The 21,934-nt window shown below is 35.6% G+C and overlaps 3 protein-coding genes, 1 long non-coding RNA gene and 1 other non-coding gene across 5 annotated transcripts; 3 read left to right on the top strand and 2 right to left on the bottom strand.

Moving 5' to 3' along the window:
• Positions 1–452: 452 nt before the first annotated feature.
• Positions 453–2,367, top strand: LOC110686212 (geranylgeranyl pyrophosphate synthase, chloroplastic-like). Its single transcript, XM_021862816.1, has one exon. It carries the CDS (start codon positions 856–858, stop codon positions 2,026–2,028), a length of 1,173 nt encoding a protein of 390 aa, XP_021718508.1. The 5' UTR covers positions 453–855; the 3' UTR covers positions 2,029–2,367.
• A 388-nt stretch (positions 2,368–2,755) lies between these two features.
• On the bottom strand, positions 2,756–2,827 carry TRNAD-GUC. Its single transcript has one exon. It is a non-coding gene; the product is annotated as a tRNA-Asp (tRNA).
• A 104-nt stretch (positions 2,828–2,931) lies between these two features.
• Positions 2,932–5,195, top strand: LOC110686211 (UPF0496 protein At4g34320-like). The gene has a single exon (XM_021862815.1). The coding sequence runs from the start codon at positions 3,384–3,386 to the stop codon at positions 4,599–4,601; it is 1,218 nt and encodes a 405-aa protein (XP_021718507.1). The 5' UTR covers positions 2,932–3,383; the 3' UTR covers positions 4,602–5,195.
• A 3,996-nt stretch (positions 5,196–9,191) lies between these two features.
• LOC110686210 (UPF0496 protein 1-like) lies at positions 9,192–11,248 on the top strand. The gene has a single exon (XM_021862813.1). The coding sequence runs from the start codon at positions 9,694–9,696 to the stop codon at positions 10,867–10,869; it is 1,176 nt and encodes a 391-aa protein (XP_021718505.1). The 5' UTR covers positions 9,192–9,693; the 3' UTR covers positions 10,870–11,248.
• Positions 11,249–13,293: 2,045 nt separating this feature from the next.
• Positions 13,294–15,322, bottom strand: LOC110686209. Its single transcript, XR_002504162.1, has 2 exons — positions 13,690–15,322; positions 13,294–13,455 (listed from the first exon to the last, which is right to left on the bottom strand). It is a non-coding gene; the product is annotated as an uncharacterized LOC110686209 (long non-coding RNA).
• Between the last annotated feature and the right edge of the window lie 6,612 nt (positions 15,323–21,934).

Below are 21,934 nucleotides of genomic sequence, written 5' to 3'. Positions count from 1 at the left end.
CCCTAATCGACGAGTAATCCCTGACTGACTAAGTAATCCTTGATCGAATAACTCCTGACCGACTTAGTAACCCCCGATCAAGTAACCCCTGACCGACTTAGTATCCCTTGACCGAGTGAGTAACCCATGACCGAATAACCCGTGACCGACCAAGTAACCCCTAACCGACCAAGTAATCCCTAACCGAGTGAGTAACCCTTATAGCACTAACAAAGTAACCCTCATAATGATTGACCGTATAATACTTGACCACGATATGGCCAACCACATATAATAGTTTGTATATGTGAAATTTTATCATTATTTTTCACTATCTTATTTTTCTTAATAATCGCATAAAATCATCGAATGTAACCTCATTTCAGAAATGCATGGAATATACCATGCAATTATGCACCTCAAAGGAAGTAAAAAAAAAAAAAAAAAATGCCATATAAGATAAAGCCAAAATAGTGGCAAATGATGCACAAAATCCTATCCAGTGCGGCAGTGCCAATGAACAAGTGCCATTAAGCTTGGAAAAATAAAGCATTTTGGGTGGTACAATTAATTTTTGGTACAATCCATTTCCCTCTCTCAATCTATCTTCTCTTCTATTCACCTATCACTTTTATTTTACTTATTTATGGTAACAAATCAACTGCAAATATTGCTTTCCTTATCATTTGATTACAATTTTTGAACTTGTTTAACAATTACAGAGCAATTATCTATTCCAATCTTACAGAATCAAATCACCAGATTGTTCAACTTTATTTATATATACCCACAAATTTTAATTTATATTTTCAATTTCAATTTCAATATCAATTCTCAATTTCTTCATAGTTTAGCAAACTCAAAATTCCACTAAAAATGATTAGCAGTAGTACTACTCCAAGTCTGGGAAATTGGATTCAGACATGTTCTCCTTACCATTCTAATTCCAGATCTAGATTTTCCATTTTTTCTCCTTGGAAGAATCAATTTAATAATAATGGCACCAACACTTTATCATCATCTTCTTCTAATCAATTTTCAACCCCATTTTCTCTCTCCTCAAGAAAAACCTCAAAAATGTCTTCAATCTCCGCAGTTATGACAAAACAAGAAACTGCGATTGACCCACCAGAAAACAAGATTTCATCAGCAACCCCTTTTAATTTCGAGGCATATATGGTGAAGAAGGCGAAATCGGTTCACAAAGCGTTGGATATGGCGGTGACATTAAAGCACCCAGAAAAAATTCATGAGGCCATGAGGTATTCCCTCCTTGCAGGAGGTAAAAGGGTTCGCCCTGTTCTTTGCATCGCCGCCTGCGAACTCGTAGGCGGCGATGAATCCACAGCGATGCCTGCAGCATGCGCTGTGGAGATGATTCATACAATGTCCTTGATTCATGACGATCTCCCCTGCATGGACAACGACGACCTTCGCAGGGGTAAACCCACGAATCACAAAGTGTTTGGTGAGGATGTTGCTGTCTTAGCAGGGGACTCGCTCTTGTCTTTTGCGTTCGAACATATGGCTACCTCTACCCCGTTGGACAAGGTCCCTGCTCGGCAGGTTGTTCGAGCTGTTGGGGAACTGGCTCGGGTTATCGGGGCTGAAGGGCTTGTAGCGGGACAAGTGGTTGACATTGACTCTGAAGGCGCCGTCGATGTTGGGTTGGATCAGCTTGAGTTTATACACATTCATAAGACTGCTAAACTCCTCGAGGGGGCGGTTGTTTTAGGTGCCATTGTTGGAGGTGGTAGTGATGAGGATGTGGAGAAATTGAGGAAGTTTGCGAGGGGAATTGGGTTGTTGTTTCAGGTTGTTGATGATATATTGGATGTAACGAAATCGTCTGAGGAATTGGGGAAGACTGCAGGGAAAGATTTGGTGGCAGATAAGGTGACATTTCCTAAGTTGTTGGGAATTGAGAAATCTAGGGAGTATGCTGAGAGGTTGATCAAAGAGGCTAAAGAACAGCTTGCTGGATTCGATCAAGAAAAGGCGAAACCATTGATTGCGCTTGCTGATTATATTGCTTACAGGCAAAATTGATAGTCATTGTTGGAGGAGATTGTACAACATTATCAATTGCTGTAGTTTATAATTGCGACATAGTAGATTTAATTATGATTGTTATTGGTTTAGAGAGGGATACAATAATCCTCTTATTTTTTAGGATACATTTGGTATGGAATTAGGCCGATGTAAAATAATTTGGAGCTTCCTGAATGTTTTTAGCATGCTGTATTTTTTGGCTAATATGACTGGTCTTTTTTACTTCTGTAGTCCTGGTTCCTAGTTTTACCTGTTAGAACTTTACTGCGCTCTTTGAGAGGATTGTTGTTCTGTTTTCCCAATTCAGATAGCTTCGTAATCGAATTGATTTGTGAATATCTTGATTATTTAATTACTGGTTGATCCATTTAAGCTCAAACCAATGATGTGCTAAACTGCGTCTGCTAATCATTGGACTAATGAATGTTCTGGTTGTGCATAATCAATGACAATGTGCAGCATCATTCCTATCTATTTTGTATAGTACATTGTATTCAATTCCATTTTTCGGATAGGATTGTTACAATTCTCTCTTCTCTAGACATATAAAATCCATGCTCATATAATCCCAAAGGTCGTATTGTATGATTTTATCGACAATCGAGTTATTGCAAGGTAAAAGAACAAACAGAAAACAGTTCAGGTGAAACCAGAATACAAGAACTAGCTACAAAAATAGGTGAAATCCCCAAAAAAAAAACATAAAATTATAAAGCAAAAAATACGCCGTTGCCGGGGATCGAACCCGGGTCACCCGCGTGACAGGCGGGAATACTTACCACTATACTACAACGACCTTGTTGTTAAGTTTACGGATTAAATTTATTATATAATGAGATTAATAATAACTTTATATACCATAAACAAGCGTTTCTCCGATTGTTCGTGGAAACCAAAGAAAACAGCAGCTTAAAACAACCACACCTCTCAGTCAAGAGTCAACCACTTACTGAATTATCTTCCAACTATTGCAATTTTTTTGGTCCCAACTAATTAATTAATCATACAATTTACACATTCACATTTGAATACTTCATACTTTCATCATATCCAGAAACATCACAGTATTACAGTATAGTCACCTACTTTGAATATTCAACCTTTGAAGAATCTCTCTCAAAATTCAACCTTCAATTTCCTTCATTTCTTCTTATATTCCAATTTTTTCAGTTATTTTCCACTTACATTTGGGGGTCCAATTCCCAAATATTACTAAATTTAGCCAAAAATTCAGATTTATTTCCCAATTTTAAAAAAACCCCTAGTAAATTCTAGTACTAAAATTTATTGGGTATAAAATAAAGCTGAAATCTTGGGACACTATAAATAATTTTTATAAGGGTTCATAATTTATGGGTTCTATATTTAGTAAAAAGTCAGAAACTCCAACAACCCCATCAACAAGAAATGGCAACAGCAGCAACAGCAATGGAAGCAGTGGATCCAATTCAATAACAAGCAGTGATTTAAGCTTTTATTTAGCAGCTTGTAAACAAGACCCAGATGTTAAAATCTTTGATTCAAAGCTCCAACAACATGCTACTTCTGTTATCAACACTTTGTCAACAACCGTTGACAATTCTGGGAATGGGTTTCAGCAACAGCAGCAACAGGTCTGTTCTCTTTCATTTGACTCAATTACACAAGTCACTGGAAGTTTAATGGATATGAATCATGAAGTTGTTAAAGTTATTCTTGATTGTAAAGAGGATGTTTGGAAGAATAAGGAATTGCTGTCATTAGTTGAGGATTATTTTGAGTATAGTGTTCAGACATTGGATTTCTTTGCTAAACTTGATCAATGCCTGAAACGAGCTCGGGACCGCCATTTTATCGTTCAGGTTGCGCTGAGGCGGTTTGAGGAGGAGATGATGGGTGATCAGGGTGGCAGTGAGATTTGTGATAAGTTTTCGAGTACGTTGCGGGAGTTGAGGAGTTTTAAGGAGGCTGGGGATCCGTTTGGGCAGGAGTTTTTCGGTATTTTTCAGTCTGTTTATACTCAGCAGGTTCAGATGTTGAGGAGATTACAGATTAGGAAACGAAAACTTGATAAGAAGTTGAAGTCTGTTAAGGTTTATAGGAAGGTTTCCAACATTATATTTGGTGCTGCTTTTGTTGCCGTTGTGATTTGTTCTGTTGTTGCTGCAGCTGTTGCTGCTCCGCCTGTGGCATCGGCCTTGGCAGCAGCTGTTTCTGCCCCTATTGGAGGGGTGGGGAAGTGGTTCAATTCGCTGTGGAAGAAGTATGAGAGAGAGTTGAAGGGTGAAAGGGATTTGGTCTTTGAGTTGCAGCTTGGGACTTATTTAACTGTTAAGGACTTGGATAACATTCGAGTTTTGGTGGAGAAGTTTGAGATTGTGATTGAATCGTTGTTGTCCAATGCGGACTTTGCCTTAAGGGACGCAGACACACTGCCAACGGTGATGGATGATATTAGAAACAAGTTGAATGTGTTTATGGAAGGAATTGATAGTATAACAGCACATTCAGATAAATACAGTAAAGAAATCAGACTGGCCAGGACTGTGATCTTGCACAGGATTATGAAATATCCTAGTGCACCTATCTGACTAGCTCAATCTGCCTTCTCAAGAACATTGTTTATATGGAAAATTCACCCTGCCTATCTATTGCCGGTGTCAAGGACTTGAATTCAGGTTCTATTAAATAAACTTGATGAGGAGGGGCAGTAACAAGTGCTAAATAGTGACTGGCATGCAAATGAGATTACTTTGCAGCAATATGATATATTGCTCAATAACGTATCAATTTGGCTGCCAGCTTATTCGTTTTGATAAATACTCAATTTGGGAAAAGATGCAGGATGAGGGGTCATGCCAGTGGACTGGTAGCAACTAGCAACAGGTTAGTGAAACACCCAGGCACGCAGGAGCCATGTCATCTTGATTCTTGTTATGCTTATGGTTGTGTTACTAGTTTTATCCAATATCCATCCTTGTGGTCATCTATTTGTAGTATTCTGTTAAAGTATAGTCATCCTCACTCCAGTGCTATGACCAATTTTTTTGACTGGAATTGAGTGGTTGAAGTAAACATTTATGTACATATGTGATATGCTTACTTGTATTCTGGCAAATACATTGCTTTTACAAAACTTCATTTATAATGTGAATTTGAATACAATGAGAATTTTTGGATGCCCATGAGATTAATTTGTCCCATTATTGCCCATGATGTTGTGTACAGGACAGGGTTTATTTTATTTTAATACTTATATTTTCACTTGCTATTTCATGCATTTGGTTGATAATTGGAGATTTCGATCACAATTCTTCATCTTATGATTTAGCTCATACAATTACATAGCTAGCTAGCTTTCGCTGAATGTAAGACAAAATCGGCATCCTAATACATTGCAGAACCTGTAGCTGAACTAACCAATGTGTTTTTGTCTCCTCATCAATGTAGTATTGCTAGATACAATGGCTTACAATGTCAGAGGGAGCTTTTCTATTAAAACCCCTTCCTCATCTATTTACAAATATGCTATTCAGATTGGTGCTATAGATTGTTTATATATATGCGCTGAGTCTGGTGCTCAATATATCCAGTTGCTTCTCATCATATCCCTTTTACATCTACTGAGCAGTTACACTGACGCTGTGTACCTTCTCTTTTGTCATCACCCCTAGACCTCTTTGCCCTCCAATATATTTTGCCATGTCAAAATTTGCGTACTCATTAAGTAAGAAAATCATCTGGATACCCCATGCCCTCTTTGCTCCTCACTGTACTTCGCCATGACAATACTTGCATATTCACATTGGAAGAAAATCTTCTGAACAGACTTGTGCTAGTAGGGCTTGCTGCTAGGTCATGTTCCAGTGGCTTAGTATATCTGTACTGTTGTGACAGAGTGCAAACTTTGTTTATCGTCTTCTTAAAATCCCACATTTTTTTGCCCCTCAAGTCCTCAACCCACGAGCATCAATTGCGATGAGGCACCTGTCTTTTTATTACCTTTTACTATGATTATTTTTATTTTTTTGAAAGCACTCTAGGAACATTGATTGAAAGTTTCATTTGTGGGTGAAAAGAGTGCAGAACTGCAAACTACAGCCAACAGGGTGAGTAAAACTGTAAGCTCCTGCATTCCCTGCTGCCCGGCACACCAAATTATGCACCACAACTAGATCTTGATGCTCAAAGCCACACTCAAGATGAATTCAAAAAAGCATCCAAAGACTTTCTTGAGCTGGAAAAGCATGCATCTTGTAGTTTACACTCAATTTATTGTGAACTTGGCCTGCCCCTCCTCTTCATCCCAACCTACCCTCATCTTTTGTGAAGTGCTATGTCACTAAGTCCTTATATGGATAAAAAAGATGGAACTACTGAGATCTCCTTTGGCGAGTTGGGTCATGGTTGACCCAGTTTTCAGACCACCACACTGTCTGTGAGTTCAGTACCATATGCTAATACACATCAGTGATCTGATTGTCTCCTCTACAGCCCGAAGCTTGCAAAATTAGAGGAATTGTTCATGTTTAACATTATTGTCCAACAAGCTGGAAAATACTTCTGAAGGATATTGACAACATGTAAATTTTCTGTGGTAATCAGTTGCCAGCACCACTTTGCTTGTAGATTCATAGTGTTCAGTAGAACACTAGCAGGTCTTGAAGTCCCAATCTACCTCCCAAACTCACAACAACCTTACATATTTTCTTCCAACTTGTTAATGCCAAAGGAATAGGAAAAAGAAAAGGAAAAATGGGCCATGGCAATATCTTCCAAAAAAATTAAAAGTGGGTAGTTTATAGCCTAAAATGTTACTTGTATAAGTAAATCTAAAAATCTCGGCCCATAATTGATCTTAAAAGTCCATGAAAAGTTACCCCCTTCAGATTTTTATTTTAAAATGCATGGAGTGTAATATAATATTATGAGTTGATGAATAATTTATTATATGGAGTAGTAAAAAGTAAGATGATGACCATAAAAGAGAGAGAAAGTATGTGAGAGAGTAAATATTTTTATTATTTAAGTGGGGATCATGAAAGAGAGAGAAATGATAAAATAATTTAAGTGGGGTTTAAAGTAGGAGATTAATAATAAAATATAGTATGAAGTTACCAAATATAGAAGTGATGCATTTAAAAAAAAAAAAAAACCGAAATGTGATGCATTTTAAAAAAAAAAGAAACGGAGGGAATGTATTTCATTCATGCATTTAACCTGCTAAAATAAGCTTTAATTGCATTTTAATTTCATTCATGCATTTAACCTACTAAAATTAGCTTTTATTGCTCGAAATCCAAGAACTACACTTGAAAAAAGTTCATCAGGATGGAACTATCCGATGGACTAACTCAAACCAATTTAGAAAAGCGAATGAAAATCCGTATTAAATGGGTAAAACAAGTGACGAACGTGGATTGAGTTTAGGTGAATTTTTATGGTTTGTCACTCAATTGTCTAGTTCAGGTTAGTTTTATGGTTTTGTCTTTTGTCACTCGGTTGCATCACTATAATAAATTACACACTTTTTCTCTCACAAATTTTCATACGAGTTAATATTGTACATTTATGAAGAAAAACACAAGTTCAAGAATGACACAACATTACGCCATTACCATCGACATTCAAATGTCAATGTACTTACATTCAAATTACTACTCCGCACTATTTATAATCGCTTACCTAACAAGTCGTTAATACTTTAAGTCGAACTTATTTTATCCAAACAAAACTTAAACCAAGTATTTAAAACAAGATGAACATTACATGACCTACTTGGCTACACGTGATAATACAATTTCCTTATTTTGTCCATTATTTTAGATATCGTAATAATCATTTTATGTGCTTGGATTGGGGGTAATATACTAGGAGATAATAAAAGTCAAACTTGAAAAAACATAAGTAATTAAAAGGGTTGTTGTAGGAGACAAAGTGTTTACATGAAAATTTTACAGTAGTCTTTTGAAAAATGACTACCATAAACTTAACTATGTGGCAGAAGGTGATTGGATGTAGTTATCCACATCAGCTTTGACTTTTCAACGCTTAATTTAATTAAAATCATTTTTCTAATTTCTGAAATTCATTTTTTTCGAAAATTAAATATTCTAATTACCGAAATTCATTTTTTAATTTCATAAATAATTTCACAAAATCAAATAAAAATAAAAATCAAAATCAAAATCAAAAAATTAAAATAAAAAAAAAAACGGTTCATGAATGTTCTTCATTGTTCTGAGTTCCATCCAACTTCTGCCGGAAATAATCATCTCTCTAACTTCCATCCAATTTTTGAAGAATCCTAGTTTTGAATGACAAGGATTACGATTACAAAAATTGTTCGTGTTATCGACTTTGGTAGTCATGGTAATAAAATGAGGCAAGTTATTGTTTATAGCACTAATCGGAATAGTTGGGGGTTTACTTTGTGTGGTTGAGGATGTTAAATATCGTTTCAGATTGGATGAATTGAACCTGGTGTACTTATAAATAAAAATGTTGTTCATTGGATATTTGGTGCTCCTACAGGCTTTGATTTTATCGAAGTGAATTGTCTTACTGGGTTTGATTTTGGCTTGGAGAAATGAATTGACCCATCTTTACCCAATTTGTCGAGTACTCGAGTATTCGTGACATCTATGCAGTGTATTATATCTTCTTGATTAAAAATGGGATCGTTTGTGAGATTTTGTAGACAAACACCTAATAATCGAAAATTGGAAAATAATGAAACGATTCAACACGAATCGATATGCGACATGGATATATCGAACTTAGCATTGAATAATTGAACAAATTGCTGAATAAAAGTAACAAATTTTCAAAAAGTTTTGATTTTGGATGAAAAACAATGAAAAAAGTTTTTTGATTTTGATTTTAATTTTGAAAATAATATTGATTTTCTAAAATTTATTTATGAGATTAAAGAATGAATTTCAAAAATTAGAATTTTTAATTTAAAAAAAAATATAAATTTCAGAAATTAAAAAAATAAATTTTGATTAAATTAGGCATTGAAAAGTCAAAGATGACATAGATACACCTACATCCTATCATATCTTGCCACATAGTTAAGCTTATGGTAGTTATTTTTCAAACGACTACTGCAAAATCATCCGTGTTTACAAATGAAATAAAGTAGTTGTGCCATAAGGAAAAGAGAGAGATGAAGGTAATAGTTACCCACCCTCTCCCGAGTGTAACTATTACCCTCAAAATGATTGTATTAGTTTCTCTTTTTTCACCTAATACTACACCATCATTACATAATTTTTCTTACAATCACATCATCGCTATCTCTCCCTTCCCTATATTTACTTTTATTTTGCTTAATTTAACTTTTATTACCTTAATAATACATCTCCCTCACATGTAAGCCAAGTTTTCCTTTCGACTCGTGTCTCCCATTCCTAAATTCACCGGTCAAGAATTTTCTAGTTTTATATTCTCCGTCAACAAAAAAGTCAAAAAAATTCTGACTCTTCACACAGACCCTCTCTTCTCTTCTCACTTTCCCATTCCTTAATCATTAATTCCGCCTCTGTTTGTTTCAAAAGCTTCTTTCTTTATATACTTCCATAAACTCTTACATTACCCTTTCCAAATTCCCCAAATTCAGTCTCACAACCCCAAAAATTCTCCATTTTAGGGTTCTTCCTCAATTTTCAATTTCCTAAAATGGGTGCTAAATCCAGTAAAGGTCCAAACAATCCAAACCCACCTACAATCGACGAAAATACAAATACCCAGATGAACAATTTCAATAACACTGGTGAATTAAGCTCGTATTTACAGGCTTGTCAATTAGACCCAGATGTTCAAGTCTTCGATTCTCACCTCCATGAACGAACTACTAACATCATCAATTCACTTGCTAAAAATAGCAATGATTCAGCTGAAGAAGATGGTGGATTTGAGGTTCATTCTGTATCTCTTGATTCTCTTCGACAAGTTGCTGGTTGTTTAATTGATATGAATCAAGAAGTTGTTAGGGTTATTTTAGAATGTAAGAAAGATATTTGGAATAATCAGGAATTATTTGGTTTAGTTCAAGATTATTTTGAGTATAGTGTTCAAACCCTTGATTTTTTTACTGCTCTGGATAAATGTCTTAAAAGGGTTCGTGATCGTCAGTTGATTATTCAAGTTGCATTGCTTCAATTAGAGGATAATATTGGTGATGAAAATAGGGATTATGGTAAAATTTTGCAGGAATTGAGGAATTTTAAGGAAGCTGGTGATCCTTTTACTGCTGAATTTTTCAGTATGTTTCAAGCTGTTTATAAACAGCAGGTTGTCATGTTTGAGAAATTGCAGCTTCGAAAACATAAGCTTGATAAGAAATTGAAATCGTTGAAGGTTTATAGAAAGGTGTCTAACATTATATTTGCGGCCACTTTTATTTCGGTGATCATTTGTTCTGTTGTTGCTGCTGCCATTTCGGCCCCTCCATTGGTTTCGGCTTTGGCTGCTGCTGCTTCTGCTCCGATGGGAGGGATTGGGAGGTGGATGAATTCGTTGTGGAAGAAGTATGAGAATGAATTGAAGAATCAGAGGGAGTTGATTAATTCAATGCAAGTTGGGACTTACATTACAATTAAGGACTTGGATAGTATACGGATTCTTGTTGATAAGTTAGAGGTTCAGGTTGAATCAATGTTGGCACATACTGAAATCGCGCTTACTCAAGAGGGGGCTGTTTCTGCGGTGATAGAGGAGATTAAGAAGAAGCAGGCCGAGTTTTTGAAGGCAATTGATGAGCTAGGGGAGCATGGAAATAAGTATAGTCGAGATATAAGAAGAGCTAGGACAGTGATCCTGCAGAGGATTATCAAGCATCCTAATGAAGATTGAATCACTCTTGTTTCAGCTGTTTGTTGTAACATTATTATTTATCATTAAATCCCATGTTGGTTGTGTGATTTCGAAGAATGAAGTATCAAATTAGACATCGTTGCTAATAATTGAGATGTAGGATTTTGTGGCCATTGCCATCTTTCTTGCAGGCTTTGCAGCTGCTGTTTGTGAGATATGGAGATAGTTTCAATTGATGTGTGTTGTAGTCTAAATTAAGTTTACAGCAATACATTAAAAATGTATACTATTTGGAAGCACATTTATTAAGCTTCATGATTGTTGTTTTACATTAGCTTTGGCATCGAAAAATGTTATCGATCTGCTTCATCATTTTTCCTTCAGTAAGATGCATTTTTCATGTTGATTATGAACAACATTGTATCATAATTGTGAAATTTAACCTTTTTAGTAGTGCCAAACCCTTTGATTACCAATATTACCATGACATGATTCTGTCATCACTAGTTTGCAAAAGTTATTATGATTATATGCTGAGAAATTGATGAAATTGTATTTCTTTTATTTGATGATGAGTCTCGAAGTTGTACATTATTTTCTAATTAATTTGTTGCTATGTTCATGTATTATGTTGATAAACTTAATAATCTGGAAATCATGGGCAAGTTGTTATTACTTATTAGTGCTCGTTTGGTTCGCATAGCAAGTATGGAATGTTAATTCCTAGAACATAATTTGACGATGTTTGATTGACACTTAGGTCGTGTTTGTTTTGGAGGTAATTTATTCCTCTTCTTCTGTTTGGTTTTAATCAGGATTTAGGAAGGAAATTGGAAAATTTGGGGAGATATAATTACTGATATTCCATAATTCCATTTCCACTCAGGAGTCAGGAATATAATTTCCTTCCCATGATGAAAAACGTTGCAATTTCCATGAATTTGTAAAAAGCCAGGAAATTTGGGCCGGCCCAGTCCTTTGATCAGCTCTAGTTGTAAACTTAACAACCTGGATAAATTTGCTAAGAAAATGGGCCATGCTAGATAGGTCTACTAAAAACTAAAAAGATCAAACCCAAAAAAATCACTACTTTATATGAAGGGGCTAATTTCATATGACAATTATTTGCTCCCTCCCATAATATAATGTTTCATTTTATATTCATGGTCAAACTAAATAAATCTTGTCCAAAAATTCTAATTACTTCATACATAACATAGTTATGTGAGTTAGGCCCAGTTCTTTTGAGTTGCTCTGCTCTGTTATGCTCTACTCTACTAAAATCTGCTTTACTTTGCTCTGCCCTGCTTAAAAACAATAATAATATTATTATTAATATTTAATAATAATAACTAATATTTATAGATAATAATAATTAATATTTAATAATAATAATAATAATAATTAATATATAATATTAATTGATAATGATAACTAATATTTAATGATAATAATTAATATTTTATATTATTTAACACATTTTCTAATGTTATAAAAAGAGTAAAAAAATCTTTACAAAAATCAAATAATAATAATAATAATAATAATAATAATAATAATAATAATAATAATAATAATAATAATAATAATAATAATGCTGAAATCTACTCTGCTCTGCTGAAATATACTCTGCTATGTTGAAATCTGCTCTGCTCTGCCCAGAAGCTCAAAAGAACAGGGCCTTATTTTGTTATTGTTAGTTTAGTCTCAATGTATAGTACTCCGTACTATAAATTTGTTAATATGTTTTTCCTATGTCCCTTTTTATTTGCACCATGGGTCCACTTTATGAGTCATATGGTGCAAACAAAAAGGGATAAATGGAGTAATAATAAAGGTCAAAGATACATTTTGAACACTGAGTTTTGTTAATTAAATGAAATGAAGAGAGTAATAATCAAATAATTATTAATGATTTTTGTTAATTAATACTCCATCTGTTTCATTAATCTAGTACTCTTTCCGTCCCTAAATATATTATTAATTAACTTTGAAAACTTTGACCATAAATTCCCGTTAATTTAAGAGATTATATATTCATGTGAGATCTGGTTAGATTCGTCACATTGCACTACGCGAAAAAAAGTCTTTAGCACCGGTTCAAATCCCCCTTTGCGCATCGGTTTTGAACCGTTCCAGATTTGAGGGATGCCAAATCTCTGAAGATTTGGCACCGGTTCAAAACGGTGGCTATTTAAAGATTTAGCACCGGTTAACCGGTGCGAAATACCGTCTTTGGCACCGGTTAACCAATGCTAATTACCCATGGCGCACTTTTTTATTGGTTTAGGTAGATTTGGCATATTAGGTAGATTTGGCACAGGTTAACCGGTGCCTATAACACCTTCAAAAAATAAAAAAAAATAAAAAGTTGCGACTTTTTCCCTCAATTTGAAGGAAGCAGACAATGCAATGAAACAAAACACCAAAATCCCTCAAAAAAAAAAATACCAAATCGTATCATACACTAAACACACACACACATATTCATCAAATAAATTGTTATTTTACAATTTAAAAAAAAAAACGCAACAATGAACAACAAAACATGTTAATCCGAATCTTGAATCCGTAGCTTCTTCTATGTGGAATCCTTGTAATTTTTTTTTGAAATAATAATACTACCTGCATCATAAAACACCAAAATTAATAAAACCAAAAACAAGAGAAGAGATGAGAAAGAAGAATGAGACATAAAAAAAAAAAAAAAAAAACAAAACAAAAAAAAACCCCGAAAAAACCAAGAAATCCAGATCGAAAAAACAATACCAAAAACATATGAAACAAATTCACAACAAATCTTTACAACAAAATTGAACAATAACAACTAAAAAAAACAAAATTAGAGCTAGAATTTACCAGAAAAGAATGAGTGGATTTATGTAAATAGAAACAGGCTTCCAAAATCCAAGCCCACCAAACTTAGTGACAGCTTCTTTAACAGACTCAAATGGCGCTGAAGTATCAATTTCACCCTTCAATTTTCCTGAATCCCCAAATCCTAGGGTTTCTTCGTCCCCCATTTTCAATCAATCAATAAAAAAAAACCCACAAAGAAAAACCCAAAATAAAATTGACCCTTTTGATTTTTTGGCCTTAATTGTTGAAAAAATTATCTGGGGTCTTAATTTAATGCTGATTGAAGTAGAAAAAATCAAGAAAAAAGGAAAACAGAGGAAAAATGTGAGAGTAGAAGAAGAGAGTTGTTGGGAGTGAAGGTTGAGGGGTTTAACCATAAAAACTCAAAAAAAAGAAACCCACAAAACCCAGAAATTTTGAACCCAGAAAAACCCAAAAAAACCTAAAAATGTCGAACCCAGAACCCAAAAAACCCAGAAACTTTGAACAAAAAAAACCCAAATAATTCTGATTTTCTAATAATTGACGGAGAGAACATGAACAATTAACGGAAAAAACTCATAATCAAGGCAATTTAACATAAATAATTGAACCAAAACGCAAAACTAAAGAAACCAGAAACCCTAACCTCAACTTTTTGATTTTCTAATAATTAACGGAGAGAAGAACGGCGGCTGGTGATTGCATGAACGGCGGAGGCTGATGGTTGCATGAACGGTGGCGGCGATGGTTTCGAAACGTCGACTAAGATTTCGAAAATGAGGAAGAGAGAACAGATGAGGAAGAAGAAGATGAGAGAACAGATGAGAGAGAAGCGGATTATGAGAGAGAGAGAGGGGCTGAGGGAGTATATAGAGAATATAAGGGTTTTTGGCACCGGTTAACCGGTGCCTTTTCTTATTTTTTTTGGTTTTCATTTTCTAGAACAACGGCATCGGTTAACCGGTGCCAACACATTTTTGTCCGCCGGTTTTTAAGAACCGGTGTGAATTCCTTGGTGCCCATTTGTTTTTTTTCTACTAGTGTTGTATATTTTATTAAAATCAACTTTTTATAATTTTTACATGTATAAAAATAGAGATATAGACCTTTTAAGACACATTTTAGAGACCAAAAGTCAAATGAGAGCTATATTTAGGGACAAAGGAAGTGTTTTTTTTTTTTAAGTTATATTCCATAAAATACGATGCATGTAATTAGTCGATCAATAAGTGATATGCACAATCATATCAAAGCAAATTAGATTTATTCAAAGTAATTTTTTTTTTTTCCCTTGAATATCAATCACAAAGACAAGGGAACTCTCCAAATGCTTGACTTACCTACTACATTGCGTTAGCTAACTTGGCTTCTTTTGTTGTTTGGATGCCACTTAAGGTTTCGTGTCTCACATTCATGTCAAAATCATTGTAGGATTTTAATGATGTATAAGTACCACCTTATTTTAACTACCAGCAAGTTTAGGCTAAAAGTTCCCAACGATTAGTAAGCATTCACATCCATAAATTAGAGGTGTCAAAACCACATCCGACCCAGCCCGATTTAAAATCGATTCAAAAAATATCCGATTTAAATTTCGACTCGTGTGGATACAATAATTTAACATAACTCAACTTAAAAAATTGACCCGACCTGAATCTCACCGAATCCAATTCCGACACCCAAATTGACACCTCTATTCATAATACACTAAAGTCACGAATACCCCTTCTCTCCCATAGTATTTGCATCACTTTGACGACATTATTTTCAATGTATTATTTTGACTATTGATATAATTAATTATCGATTAATGTTTTCCTAAAATCATACGTATATTTTTTTTAAGTTGGTACAACGGTGGTTTTTCTTTATAAAATATGAAAGGAAAGAAGTACCGGTAATTAATACAAGGTCAACAAGGGCTCTTGCTAGATCGATCAAGTTGGGGTTAGGTTACTCTTGATGGTTTGGACTTTGGAGTAAATATAGAGGAACTTTCTTTGTATTAGTGAAGACGAGTGAAATGTCAAGACGAGAAGAAATAACATTATCTGATTTGATTTATTCAGTTTACAGGATTATGATTTAGGTTATTTTCGGTAAGTAAATAGTTGGTCAATGTCAATATTTCTAAGAAATTTATAGCAACTTGAATTGTAGATGTTGTAGTCATCAGTCATCACGAGTGAATTGCCGAGTGACGAAGAATTGAACTCATTGAAGGAAGACCACAAACAAGCACATACTAATACGAAATTACGAAGTATAAAATAATTTACATGCACCAAATTAAAGATGAAGTTGTGTGATTTGCTAAGATGTTTCCTTATTTTTATTTATTTATTTTTAGGTATTTAGTCGTAACACTGTTTTAAACGAAGGACCTTTAAACAATAAATGCATTTAGATAATTGTAACAAATCTCATATGATTACACTTCATTTTAGTATAAATTATTATTACTTCTTCTACTCCCCCTAATACTGCAGTAACTATTCTTTTACTTACTGGTATTCTTTTACTAGATCACCTTTAATTTGACCATCAACTATGATTTATTTTTATGAAAACATATGGTCGAAACGCTTAAGACATCATGTTAATTAGATACTTCTCAATATAAGCATATAGTTGGTTTGATTATACTTGTGTTTTGGGAAGATTAAAACTTAACATGTAATATTAGAGCAACAGATGAAGTATAAGACTAGAGCTGAGTAAAAGTCAAACATCTAAAATTACTCCTTAAACAAACTACTCCCTTCATTTCATAATAATCGCAACACTTTGATCTGCACACATGCCAATGCACAATTTTGACCATTAATATTTATAATTATATATTGTTAAGAGGTATAAAAGGTTATTATACGGAGTAATGAAAATATACTAAAAGACAAATCCAAAAATAATTTACATGGTAGCATATGTTTTTTATATATTAGTAAAAAAATATCGTCAGAACAAGCATATAAATATTGCAAAAGTCGAAGTGTTGTGATTATTACGAAACGAAGCGAGTAGTTAAAAATATACTCATTGCAGATTTAACAAATTTTTTTTGGGATCTTCACATTTTTTCTTATTCATTTTCTTGGCGCACAAGGTCTACAGACTACGTTTTATGAATGTGAATGCAAACGTAATGCTAGCAATTTTCAAGTCTAACTTGTTAGTAGTAGTAGGTTAAGATAATACAAGCACAAGAATCAAAATATCTGGTGGTTAAAAATCTAGAACGACCTGAAAATGTTGATTAACATGTAAAATAACGATACCTTAGTTAGCAAGTCCTAAAACAAACACTACTAATAAAAGAAGGGGCCGTGTAGCAGTTGAAGTCAATATATACGTAAACAAGTCTTCCTCACATTAACTAGTAAAGAAAAATTATAAATATGAGTAGAAAATAATTTAAATTGTATAATTTACATGAAATTCTGGTGCAATTTCTTAACTTGTATAAACAAGTCTTCCTCACATAACAAACAAATTATTACTGAACCATGTAGACCATGTATGTAGATCTATAGGTTCTTGTTATTTGTTCTTTGTTTATCTTTCTACCATTTTTTTTTTGTTACAGCACTTAATTATATATGTTAGATCGATCAAGTTGGGGCTAAGCTAGCTAGCTACCTTGATGTTTTGGACTAGTTTCTTTTACGTTGTATTAGACCTGACAAACGGGTCGTTCGGGTCGGGTCAATTTCGGGTTAGCAAATATTCGGGTCGGGTTGGGTCAATTCAGGTTTCGGGTCAAATTCGGGTTAGTACTTCAGGTTAAGTTCCGGTCGGGTCAATTTTTAGGACCAACTTTTGGGACAATTTCAGGTCGGGACAATTTCGAGTCGAGTCAATTCGGGTCAGGTCAGTTCAGGTCGGGTCAAGTTTGGGTCGGGTCACCAAAATAAATTCACTTAAAATAAATAGTTGGAAAAATAAAGTAAAATCATTAAGAAAATAAAAAAAACGCGAGTACCTATTACTTAGGAAAGAAAGAAGCCCTAAAATAAGTAATTCACCATTTCACCCTATTCACTTAAGGAATCGGGTCACTTTAAGTTGGGTCAATTTGGGTCGGGTACTTTGGGTCGGGTCGATTCGGGTCAATCAATTCGGGTTTAATTCAGGTCACTTCGGATCGGGTCAAGTTTGGGTTTCGGGTCAATTTCAGGTCGGATTATTCGAGTCGGGTCATCTCAGGCGGGTCAATTTCAGGTCAACTCCATTTCGGGTCGAGTTCGGATTAGTTCGGATTCGGGTCAATGAATTTGGGTCAACTTTTGGGTCACGGATCGAGTCATTCGGGTCGAGTCAGGGTTACTAGGTCTATGTTGTATTATCGAAAACGTGAAGTCTCACGACCAGGTTAGATAACATTAATTCCATGACGTTGCCATGTTATTTGCTACTGAGTTTACATGTACAAAAGAATAAATTAGGTTAGTTTTGGTAAGTAAATAGTTGGTCAATGTCAATATTTCTTAGAATTTTATAGCCACTTGTAGTAAATATCGAGTGAACTGCCGTGTGATGAAGGAAGACCAGAAGCGTTAGTACTAAGAAAATTTAACATTGCGCACCAAAGAGGAAGTGATGTGATTTGCTAAGATTTTCCCATAAATTTTAATAATTTTATGCATTACTTTCTCAACTCCAAACTCACATTACTCACAACGCTTTTGTAAAAGAAAGACTCACTACAGTGGCGGTTTCAGAAATTGCTCGTTATGGATTCGGACTCTCCAAACAGATACAGGCATATCAAATATCATAATTCAAAATGAAATTTGCATTTCTTAATTCGAATGTGCATAATAATACATGTCAATTACAACAACAAAAAAAAAAAAAGTTTTAATAAATTACTTCCTCCGCTCTTTTTTACTTGACCCGCTTTGACTTACACACTATTCACCACTCGTCCATTGACCGTCTTTTGTCAATCATATGTAAGTAAAAACATATTTACGTGAGATCTTTTCTAATAAGTACTATCATAATATATAACTATTATAATTTTGACTTATGAGGAATTATAGTTATAGATCGTTAAAATTCTACATTGGCAAGCGTGATAAATGAAATAGGTCAAATAAAAAAGATAGAGGAAGTACAATTGAACTTCACGAGTCTTCATATTTTGAAAGCGATCCATTACATCATCATTTTTAACAAGGAAAAACATATCTTTCTCAACAAATGTGACTAAACATATCTATTACAGATTCATAAGCGACAAATCAATGAAATCACATTTTCAATAAAAAAAAAATTAAAACTAAACCTGAAATTTTGAATTGTCGAACTAAAGAGCAGAAGTAGGAGTGAAAGTTCGGTATTCGGTTTGGATTTTACCCCAAACCGAATTATTTCGGATTTGAAATTTTCAATCCATATCCAAACCGAATAAGCATTTAATCCAATTCAAACCGAACCGAAATTACAACAAAGAAACTGAATCCAATTCGTAAACCGAAATTTTTGGGCTAATTTTTGTAGATCTGTAATTTTTGTAATTAAAAATTATTTTTAAACAACTTTAAAAGATTCAGGCTTAAATTTCCTCAAATGTAATCTCAAAAATTAATCTTTGCATGCAAATTACATCAAACAACCATGAATATTCATTTTAGATCCAACAACCTCAACATTACCCAGAAAAATAAAATACATAATCAATAACACAAAAGAGATTAAATTGAAAATTTAGCACAAATAAATAATTAAAATTACAACTTCGACCAAGCACTTCGCCCTTGATTTCATTTCCTACCGACCATGTTAAGGTTGTTGATGTCGGCAACAAGGAATGGTTGTGGCGGTGGTTATGGCTGCCGATCTAAGTTGCGGACGAAAATAGACGGGGAATAAGGATTGATGGTTTAGGTTGTAAGGAGAGAAGATAGAAAGATTATGTGAGTATGAGAAAGGGGAAGATGACAGTATCTAAGACTAAGAGGAGAGAGAAGAAAAAATCCGAGAGAAGGTCAGAGGGGAGCACGAGAGAAGAGGAGAAAGGAAGGAAGGAGGCTGATGAAAATATGAAACCATGTAAAAAGAATAATTAGGGTTTTCTTAGTTTATATATAAAAGGGAAGTGAGGCGAGCTAAAATTCAATTGGCCTGGGCTTATGTGATAAGTTTGGGCCATAATTCGGTTTTCGGTTTTCGGTTTTTTAAAACCCAAAACCGAATCCAAACTGTAATCCATATTCTATAACCAATCCAATCCAAATTGAAAAAAAATCCAAACTGAATTACTAATTTGGTTCGATTTTCGGTTTGGTTCGGTTTGTGCTGTAAAGCAACCGTCAGATTTTAAAAAATCCGACAGAAAAGATAACCGGCCACAGCAGCCGGCAAAAAAGGAAGACAAGAGAAAGGGAATCTGGGCGGCAGAACAGTCAGGTCAGCCGGCCCAGAAGGCAAGAAGAAAATCTGAACCGTACGTCCCTAAGTACGAGTTTACGAAGGATTTCTCCTCCATTCTCATGGAAATCAAGGACCGGTTGTCCCTCCAAAAACCGGCCGCTATGAAAAGTCTTGCCAGCAGCCGGGATAAGAGCAAGTACTGCCAATACCATGAGGATGTTGGCCATGACACTAATGGATGCTATAGCCTCAGGCGGCTGTTAGATCGTCTAGCTGACGAGGGAGCTCTAAAGTCCTACTTGCCAAAGCCCAAAGGCAACCCCAAAACAAACAACGGGCAGGCGGCAAAACCCGGCCCTGCTAACTCCGAAACAGATGAAGAGACAGTCTTCACAATGGCAGGCGGTTTTGCCGGCGGAGGCCCAACCATCTGGGGTACAAAAGACAATATTAGGAAGCTAGTCAATTCAGTGGTTGAGGGTCAGGCGTCGAAAGACACCTTTCCTGAGGTCCTTATTTCTGAAAGGGACCGGGGCAAGGTCAGACGGCCTCACGATGACCCCATCGTCATCGAATGCAAGGTTGCCACCTAGAAGGTTGGCCGGATCTTAATAGATACCGGGAGCTTGTCCGACCTAATCAGCTATCAGTGCTTGGCAAAGCTCAAGTATAAGCCCATCAGCATGCAACAGGCGCCTCACCCCTTAGTCGGTTTTGGGGGAGGAGTGGTGCATCCGGTAGGAAGCATTAACCTTCTTATCCGGTTGGGTGAAAAGGGGCAAGAACGTCACATGGTCGTCAAGTTCTTAGTTGTGGAGGAACTGACTGCCTACAACATGATATTTGGCCGTCCGACCCTCAACGAGTCCAAAGCTATCATCATCCCGTCTCTCATGCTGGTCAAATTTGAGAAGGATGATGGTGCAGTCGATTCTTTAAACGGGGACCAGAAGACAACCGGTCAAGGTGAGCCCATAGATGTTGATAATTGCGATCCAGCAGTCCTGGCTCCAAGGGCAGCCGGTAAGAAAAGAAAGGCGGACCAACTGGCACCCGCCAAAAAAGAAAAACAATAGCAATCACTTGCCGGAGAAAGGTCGGATGACTTTCGACCCCAACCGGCAGGTGAGAGCGTTGATGTCGTCGTAGACGACAACCGGCCCGACAAAACTGTCAAGGTTGGGACGATTGCTTTTAAAGTATTGGGGGCAGATTTGCTCCAACTGTTGAAGGAAATTCAAAGACATTTTTGCCTTTGAAGTGGAAGAGATGCCAGGCGTAAGCCCAGATCTAGCTGTCCACAAACTCGCCATGGATCCAAAAAAGAAGCCGGTTAGGCAGAAAAAGAGAAATCATGGCGAGGAAAGATCTCAGGCCGCAGCCGCCGAGGTCAAGAAGCTGTTAGATGCTGGGTTCATTCGGCAATGCTACTACCCGGATTGGGTAGCAAACGTTGTCCTGGTTAAAAAGCCAAATGGAACTTGGCGGATGTGTGTAGACTACACGGATCTGAACAAAGCATGTCCAAAAGACAATTACCCGCTCCCACAGATCGACAGCCTGGTCGACTCTACAGCTGGTCATGCTTTGATGAGCTTCATGGACGCCTACTCAGGCTTCCATCAGATACCCCTCTGGAAAAAAGATCAAGAAAAGACGGCATTCGTCACTGATCAGGGGTTATTTTGTTACACAGTGATGCCGTTTGGGTTGAAGAATGCGCCTGCTACATTTCAGCGAATGATAAACACAGTTTTCCGTAATCAGATAGGCAGGAATGTAGAGGCGTATATCGATGACATGATAGTCAAATCCAAGCTACAGACGGATCACCTAGCTGACCTCCGAGAAACGTTCACCACACTCAGGCGGCACAAGGTCATGC

This window comes from Chenopodium quinoa, unplaced genomic scaffold (genome assembly GCF_001683475.1).
Source record: "Chenopodium quinoa cultivar QQ74 unplaced genomic scaffold, ASM168347v1, whole genome shotgun sequence".
In the NCBI taxonomy this organism is placed as follows: domain Eukaryota; kingdom Viridiplantae; phylum Streptophyta; class Magnoliopsida; order Caryophyllales; family Amaranthaceae; genus Chenopodium; species Chenopodium quinoa.
Note: the sequence above shows the minus strand (reverse complement) of the source record. Positions and strands in the feature narration are given on the sequence as shown.